This window comes from Thunnus albacares, chromosome 11 (assembly GCF_914725855.1).
Source record: "Thunnus albacares chromosome 11, fThuAlb1.1, whole genome shotgun sequence".
NCBI lineage: Eukaryota > Metazoa > Chordata > Actinopteri > Scombriformes > Scombridae > Thunnus > Thunnus albacares.
Genome location: NC_058116.1, coordinates 13,681,248 through 13,690,533, shown reverse-complemented (window position 1 = coordinate 13,690,533; position 9,286 = coordinate 13,681,248). Strand labels below are relative to the sequence as shown.

Here is a 9,286-nt window from a genome sequence, read left to right as displayed (position 1 = left end):
ATTAAAAAAAAACATTTTTAAAACTTTTAACCCTGCGTTATAAACTGGAAGTTAGTGTGGAGTTTAAATTGGTGCATTGAGAGGGCAGGGACGGTCTAATTAAAGAAGATATCTAGGTGCATTATGGGAAATGCAGGATCCAGTGTAACTATTGTGACTAAAAGTCAGGATATCTCTGCCTCTGCTGCTTTAATTTTGATCATTCTAGACAAAAAGATAGATAAATAGATAGATAGATAGATAGATAGATAGATAGATAGATAGATAGATAGATAGATAGATAGATAGATCATGTGTTCAGTAATAAAACACTAATTGGACTTGTGTGAATCAAAGTAGCAACAACATAACATGTGCTCATCTGTTTCCATTTGCTCATATCATTACAAGTTAACTAGACCATCATCTTCATTCATACGATTCCTACACATTTGAATGGAGATCACGCTTTTCCTCCTGCTTGGCCTGCACACGGGACAACCTGCCCATGCTTTGAATTGTGTTCAGACTATGCAGCAGTCTACCTGCTTAACCCTCCTCGTGTCTGTCAGTCACCGCGGGATCCTCCAATCGCAGGGCACGTGAGCCCGTGACTCCTCCCCAGTGTATAATTGAAGTTTCTTTAGTTTCTCCGGCGGAGCTTGCACGCAGTATTGTCCGATCCGTGGAGGGATTAAAATACACAGCCGCCGGACCATGTTTTCTAGGAGCCTGAACGTGTGTGTGACCCTGTGTTTATGGATTACGGCGTTAACGAGCCCGGGAAGTGTGTCCGCGAGGAAGCAGGACGACTCTTTCTTCACTGCCAGTATTTACCGAGCAAGATGCGCTTCGAGATGCCTCAGTCTGCACATCACTCGCATCTCTGCTTTTTTCAAGCACTCTCAGGTACGAACATGTGGCCACAGTCCCTCCAACTCCTGGCTATGTGTAGAAAATACGAGACAAATGCGATGTTGTGTTCATTTATGAATGAATATTTGCTATAGTCGATCGTTCCCCACATAAGTCAAACCTGTTTCTCTGGAGCCCATTGTAAGCAGACAGGAGCAGATCACTAATGGTGCTGAAATACTTTCTCACTTGTGTTTCTTTTCATTCAGTATTATCATTGACAATGAATTGCATAGAAGAAAGTGTCAGCAGACACCAGTTGCAGATATAAGCATCTATAAAAATGGTTTGAGTTACTTGCAAAGTTGCCACATGCAGTATTTCACTGGTAGACTGGGCCGCCTTCAAAATATCTAATTAATACATTGCAGTATTTTTGAGCCTGACAGATGATGGATGCCTCTCAGTGGAGCCAGTTTCCATTCATAAGTTGCTAATTACTGTAAAATTATTACAAATGTAATGGATTCCAGTTATAACTCCACATTTTTTGTGAACTGTAAGTTGCCCATGTATTTTGAATGTATATGCACTCCTCCCAAATGAGAGGAACCACTTCCTTTTATATTGATAATTAGAATTTTTCACTAGTATCCCAGCAGAGCATGTTGTGATGTAGTCCTTGCCTGAAGCCACTATAAATTAGCTGTATTCTGGGTTTGATTTGGTATGTGGTGTCAGAAGTTGTTTTTCACCCTTCACTGGACACACTGTTCTCTCTCAGGACTCTAGAGAAAAGGACCGGTCACTGATCCTTCTCCCCTCTGCTCCTTTTCATCAGCTATCTATCTGGTGACTGCCGTTATGCTCACCCCATTTGCATTTGCAAGGCTTGTCTTTCTCAAGGTGCATTAATTAATCCCCAATTGTCAGGAAACATAGTGGAGCGAGGTAAATTTGTAATTAGGAGTAATTAATCAACAGTGCACATTACTTGTTTCTTTCTCATCAGTTTACTTTAAAAACACTAATTGATCATGTGCAGTGGTTCTCAATGCAGGTCTGCGGGACACAACGACCTACTGCAGTTAATTTGAGCAGTTTTATTGAAGAATAATACACACCTGGAGTGAAGGATGAATGCAGTTAACTGCAATTAAAATCCTAGTAGTACAGAAACCAGCACTGCTGTGCATCCAAAGGACACAGATTGAAAACAGTGTTTCTTATTAAAGCGCAGCTTGGCAAGGAATGTCAGGGATTTGTTTTAAGAAAATTCCAAGAGTATTTGCTGCCATGAGTTGCAAAGTTGCTGCATTAAATCAGCCACCAGCTGAATGAGAAGTCAAATAACTGATTAAGTCTCACCTCTAATGAACATCTAACAGTCTATATAATTGACTGCAGAGCCTCAGAGTCAGTGCAGCCAGACTTTTTCAGTAAGGAGAAAATGAGACAAAGGTATTTGTCTAAAGAGAGGAGCATTTTTGTGGTTAGTGATAAGCAAGGTTGCTTGAGCAAGCGTGTGGGTCTAAGAATAGAAGGCAATTGTTGATAATCTACAAGGACTGTCTTATGCACTGTGTACTCAACAGTCCTTTCATGTGAAAATGGGGGGTCTGGTCAGCTGCAAAAACATCCCCCCCCCCACTGCCCTCTACCCTCTGGTCCTGCCAATAAATGCCAGCATCACACCTCATAGGCATGTAGGAGATATACACTGAGCTACCAATGCTTCTCCGCTGAGGTCACCTTCCTGCTAAATGCTGGCGCCCAATTGTGCTAAATGTGATAAGCTCTAATGTACTGTTGCCACAACACTGGAGCATGCTCAGTCAGCACAACCTACAGGTGGATCTGCTTCCTCTGCCAGATCTTATTACTGTAACGGGCCGACAGGCAGCTCAGAGCTCCACTCCAATAATTGAGACGACAGACCTCTTAATTCAACTTGGACATCCTTCAGGGGTCATTTAATACTCAATAGGAAAACCAAGACATGCAACACTTTCCATTTTTATGGAAATGAAAGGCCTGGGCTGTATGTCAAAGTGGTGACTTTTGCCTACCGTTTCTCAATATTTCAATATCTCAATATCTAGTAATCTGTACAGTTTGTGCTCTTAACAGGTTTTGCAGCTGTAATTTAGAAATCTGTTTTTCATATCAGCTCTAATTTGATCACTCTTGAAATGAAACTGGGAGAGTTTAGCACTTGCAGATGTCATGAACACCCACACGTCTTTCCTTTTTATGTGGCTGAGAGACAGAGGACAATCTTTGTTTTAATTGTTGCAATTATGACTTAGTGTGAAATGGCAACAAGCATGGAGTTCAAAAGCCCATGGGTAGTCCATTGGTTGTCAGATTTATAGCAACTGTAGATTTATTGATGTAATAGTATTTCCAAATACAGATTTATTGACATTTTACTCCACATTTGGGGAACTTGTCACCCCTGGTACAGTAGACTTGCGGGGAACACCCAACCATAAATATTAGTCTCGGACACTTTAAAATATTAAGAGCGAGCTGGGAGCCCTGTGCAATAATGTATTCTGAAAGCATCAGCCTTGTAGTGGATTATTTATGTGTGGACCTGTGAAGCCAAAAACAAGGTGTGTCCGTGAGGTCTTGTTATTACGTTCGGAGCAATAAAAATCTAACATTTTAAAATTCAGTCATTCATTTTGTAATGTGCGGCGCAGTAAAGCCTAAACATCTTGCTTGAGAGATTTGTGTTTCAAGTGAAGGGAAGAAAAAACATTGGAAAGTAGTTTTTCCGTTTCCCCTTGTTTTTCGCCTTTGATATGAAATAACCCGCGGTGGAATCAAACCTCAGCCAGTGCTCGTCTCATGTGTGGAGTTTTTCATTAGTAAAGACAGCAGATGAATAGGGGTCTATGTAGCTTGGCCTCACCTCTCTGTAAATGCTTTTAAACCATGACAGTCTCGTCTATAAATCTCAGCTGCCAGCGCTGCTACACCCTCAGCTACTTCATTTGACAAAGAGCCTTCATTCCTAACTGGAGACAACTTTACTCCAGTGTTGTTTCTGAAACGCCCTTTTATGTTAAGATTGGATGTGCGTTAAACACATTAGCTCACTTTCAGAGCCCTGGTCAAATAATTCATATAAAGTGAATAATTGATAAGCAGAATGACCACAGCCCTCACACCCACTCAAGTCAAAGTCTAAATCTTGAGGCCCGTTATTTTAGTGCTGCATATGTGCCCTTAAAGATCAGTTATTTTGGTGTTGCCTGAGGACCCCTCGGCTGTCAAAGGACATACAGAGACACCAGTCTGTCCTTTGAAGTCCTGTCTCCTGTCAACTTTGCCAGAAATGTACAAGGTCTCATAGACCTACAGTATTTTCTACACAGAGATACTCTGACTGGTTTAATGCTGGTGAACATATAGACAAGGTAAAATGCAATTCAAAAACTCCTCTTCAATGTAAACTGAGATCCATTTAATCCGAACCAGAGGCCCGTAGGAAACAAAAGATTTCCATTTTCAAAAGGTGGAATGCTGTCCTCAAAGATAAAAGGGTTTTTTTGTCCATGTTCACTCAGTTGTCTAGACAATACAACATGCCCCTGGCCACCTGCTCCAACTTCTCAGCTGACAACAGCCAGAATGTATCTCTGTGATGAATGCCCTGTTTACACGACTCCACCAGCGTCAGTAACAAAACGATGAGTTCACCTTAGCCACACATTCGTGGACCACTGTCTGGCCTTCCCTCCTCGACCCCAATCACACAGGAGGATATCTGGAAAGCATTCATTCACCGGAGTCCTTGACAGTCCTCAGCACTGCATAATGTTCAGACTGCAGAGGAATGTCATGGTGAGTCAGAAGGATGAAGTCCTGACCTATAATTATTCCCCCGTTGGTCCCTGACATGGTGGGGTCAGGACTGGACAGCTGGGGCAACATCCTGCTGAGCTTCCCTGCTACAGGGATGCTGTCACACAACAGAATTAGCTCCTCTGTGGATCTGGTCCTGTCGCTGTTGATTGATGGGCAAAGAAAGGTGTCAAAAACCACGATTGATGATTTAGGACATGGTCTTGAGTTGTGACAAGCTGTATAAATTATCCTGCGCCATTGGCTGCCAATTTAAATGTCAAGGTTTTATTTACTAGTTGTCATCAACAGGGGATAAGGCCCGGTTGGATTGATCATTTCTCATAAGATAGTGAACTCCAGAGGGAGTTTAATCATGTGATACAGCACAAAATTATGCACTAGTGAGGAATAATTCATATTTTAATCAACATAAGGCCAAACAGAGTGAATGTGCTCTATTCCACACAAACGCTGCGGATGCACACTGAACACTTCAGCCAAGTTAGCGTGCATTTTCACTTCATTCAATGACAAAATGAAACAACTATTCCAAGTCTCCTTGGTGCTCAGACTCATATATTTTTCATTCTTATCTAGTTTTTGTGGAAGGAGATTCTCAGAAGACATGACCATACAATCATGAATTCCTTTGAAGCCATTTGACCATTATCATTGACGCTAAAAGCACAGCACTTACTGGTACTGGATGTCAAATTAAACCCTTTAATGATAAGTTCTCTCCTAAGGTCTCATGGGAAATTTCTTCTGGATTACATTGTGGGAAAAGGCTTTGAACTTGACATTGAACTTAAGCAGACTTTTTGCCTGCAGACCCCTAAAGTTTGGCTGTATCCCACTGCTTCGAGACGCACAGAGAACATCCAAAAGTGAGGCTCAGATCCAGGTCATTGACTAGAATGAATTCCATTAATGTTAAAACTTAGAGCCTCCATTGAGAATTTTCCATTTGATTTTTTTATTACTTACTCTGCGCAAGAAGAGACAGTAGGATTTAATGCAATTATAATCAATATTTCCATATTAACAATGGATCAAATGACTATATGTAATGTCACAGGTGTCCCACAGAGAGTTGTCTTCTAACTCTGGAGTGTTTTAGCTTATTTCAGCTCATTGTTTCGGTTTTATGGCCTGCAAAGTTAGCAATTAAGTGGTGCACATAGTTGAGCTTTGAGCAGCTAAACAATGGGATAATTCCCCCAGGAGTTAGTAGGGACCAAAACAGAGAGAAAAGGAGAGTGAATTTTGGACTTACATTCATCAGATGTAAACTCCAAATTAACACTAATGTTGCTCCATATCTGCTGGAAGTGTAAAATAGATATAACATGTATCGCCATATCAACTTATAAGGTGTGTTTACGGCTTGGGTCCGCTAACAAGACAGTTATTACAGGCTTAAAACATCAACCTAAATGTGCCGTTTTCTGAAACACAGCACATTTAAACATTTTGTCTCTTTCCTGTTTATCTGCTGTCCATTTATTCTGAAGCACTAGCCTTGTAGTTGTCATCCAAGCACAATTATGTTTGCAGAGACTGACAACATAATTCTTTGCTCTAACAGAATTCAGGAAACGGCCACTTGCACAAGCCACTTACCCCCACTGGTCCTTCGCTTGACAACTCTCCATATTTACACATAGAGGATTTATAAATACACAGCGTTATTAGGACCAAATGTTTGTCTCATTGCAGCGCAGAAGGTGGCACTTCTACAGCAATTAGAGGAAATTAGCGGTATCTGCAGTCCACACAGGAGTGCTGACATCAGTTCCCACCTCAGTGACCTCAGGGACGTCTGTTGAGAGATCAAACAGGTCCTCAGAAAAGCCGAGGTCACCATGCTCTGGTGAAAATGACCAGAGGTTCTCCCTGTCCCTGGTGGAGTGACCCCACTTTCCTGCTTAGGTTACATGCCCTCAGCACGCAAAGCAGACTCAAAGTCTGTTTTTGAAATTTGTGTACTGTTAGCATTATCATTAATCAAAAAGACCATGACTTAAAGGAAATAACATGCATTGTAATAGTAAAAGGAGGGGGTCAAAGCTACAACACGTTAATGTGATAAATGGATTATTGTATATTTTTAAAGTGTGATGACTGATGATATTTTTTCCTTCTCCCTTTTTCACAGAATAATGGATCCTTGGTTTGGTGCCAGAATCACAAGCAGTGCTCCAAGGTAGTGTGGTTTCATTTCTTTCATGAATGAGACGCATGCCACATACATGCCTCATTATCAGAGGATAATACAACATAAAGTACACAAGTCACAACAAGACTACTTTTGTCATGCCTGCAGGAATTACTCTGAGACCTGTTGACACAGATTATCATTAGAAAACCTCTTTTTCTTTTCAGCTAGTCTTTACTAGATCGCTCCTGCTTTCATTGACACTCATTTGTTCTTGTAAATGGGATTCGATTATCAAGTTATATGCCTGTTGATTCATGAAAGCAAAGCATGATTGCTTTTTTTTGTATTCTTGTCATTTGGAATTTCAGTAGGACGCATTATGGTACACATCCCGCAGGGCTTGTTTGTGTTTCGTGCCCCGTCCCAAAGAAGGTTGATACAAAGCTGGTGTTGACAGCTCCTCTGAAAAGATGGCGCTGACATGTTCTATCAGACTCTCCTGGATCTGTTGACAAGGCCCTCAGAGATGTGCCGTATAGACTGTGGGGCTGAAATAAGAAGGATGATACGCTAGCACAGCCTAGTCCAAGTTTGAAATCTGAACAATGCTCTCTATAGCTGCCAGAGGCTCTTGTCTCTACACACACAGGCTGTGAAAGCTGAATTCAATGCTGGTAACCCATGAGAACTCAAAATAGGACATATACAACACATATTCATGGTAGGACAGTTTCCCTTTGATGAAGCTGGGCGTCTGTTTGTTTTTCTTCTTCTGGGTTTTCCCTTCACACTATAAAAACGTGTCTAAATAATATACAGGAAGTATGTTATCGTCCGGGTGATGACAGGTTATCTGTAATCCTTGTGTGTATTTATTAGCTTTTCTCAAAAAACTCTGGGGTACTTAAAGAGGAATGCTGGCTGAGAAACTGATGGTAAATCTCAGTATTACAGTGATGGTGATTAATTGGAAATTCAGGAAAAAGCGAAGTGGCTGCATTTTTTTTTTAATGCTTACTTAACATGGCCTCACAGTTGGTGTACATATTAATCACAATCAGTGTCTAGTATCAGCGGCCTCACAAAATGACCCTTTCTGTTTGATTTCTAAATTCCTTTTTTTGAATTTCAAATTGTTTCCTTGGCAGTTTGCATTGCCTGTGATACAGCAGAGCTATTGTGCTTTGTGCCTTCTACTAACATCTGTGAATGTATGGGTTATTTCTCTTACTCTGCTCAGCAAATATTTACAACACGGTGTTCTGTCACATCGCTGAATTTTGAATTCATAGAATCTGTGTGTAGATTGTAAAGTTTAACAGTTCAAGATTGTCTCGAGCAAAATGTGAGATAAAAAATGTCCTTTTATTATTTTAAACCATCTGTATCCAGTTTGTATCTTTAAAGTTAATGAATAGGCTCTAAAGGAGGCAGACCTCCTTTGTTTTCACTATAATGCTGTGAAACTTGTTTCTCTCCTTTCCACTGTGATGGCCAACATCGGCTCTTGGCACTCATCGTTCCCCAGTCATTGCAGAGTTTTATGTTTGAAAGGGCTTTTGCTGGCTGCGAGTCCAAACACAGCATACTGTTTTCATAATCAACCAGCTAACATTGCTGAAACTTTGCAAAGGTCCAAAGTCTTTTAATGGATTTTTTGTTCTCCCTCTCTATAACGAGAATGTCAGTTAGCACTTCTTTATCCCGCATGTAGGCAGTAAATAACTGCGACCCAGTTCGATGTAAACCCTTAAAAATAATGATATGCCTGCATAAGTGCTGTACAAATGTAAAGCTCCACTGCTCTGCCATTCTAAACAGTTTCAAGGGCTCTTTGAATTTAATTAATTTAATTGTATCCTAGCTTTTCGTTCAGCCATTCAGGATGCGAGCCAGGGCACGGTGCTGAAGTTTAATTTGGGGCCGAAAGTCAATATTTTGGTAGCAAACATCACCACACTTCACATCCACATTAATGACTTGAGTGCACACTCAGGGCCTGTGTGTAGTGTGTCAAAACACAGAGCTATTGTAGCCACTCTTAACAATTGTACGGGCCCATGCTGTACAGTGGTTCCCTGTGAATGGCTCTACAACCGCTGATTAGCCTCTTCACTTCATGAACAGCACACAGTCAAACAGAGAGACAAAGGCAGTGGCTCCCGAGGAGTGCGTTAGGGCAGAAGGCCTGTCCACCCAGAGCTCTGTTTAACAGCCACGGAGAGCTCCCCGCCTGTGAGGAAAATGTGAGGAAGGGCTGCCTAATAATTTAGACAAAGATACTGTGACCTCGTCCATCTGGCTGCGTTTTAGGAAATCAAAGCCTCCCATTTGTGATGAGAAAGTCATCCCGGTCATTTTGTATGCAGTGTCCGGCGTCGGCCCCGCTCTCAGCGTCCCCATTGTCATGGTAATTAACCTGCTTGCCCTCTC

The 9,286-nt window shown here is 41.4% G+C and overlaps 1 protein-coding gene across 1 annotated transcript in view; it reads left to right on the top strand.

Moving 5' to 3' along the window:
• The first annotated feature begins 610 nt into the window (after positions 1-610).
• Positions 611-9,286, top strand: part of LOC122992678 (anosmin-1) — a 46,644-nt gene continuing 37,968 nt past the window's right edge. The window contains exons 1-2 of the mRNA XM_044366549.1: positions 611-888; positions 6,851-6,898. Of these exons, the coding sequence (XP_044222484.1) occupies positions 697-888; positions 6,851-6,898 (240 nt within the window). The 5' untranslated portion in view covers positions 611-696. The remainder of the gene's footprint in view (positions 889-6,850; positions 6,899-9,286) is intronic.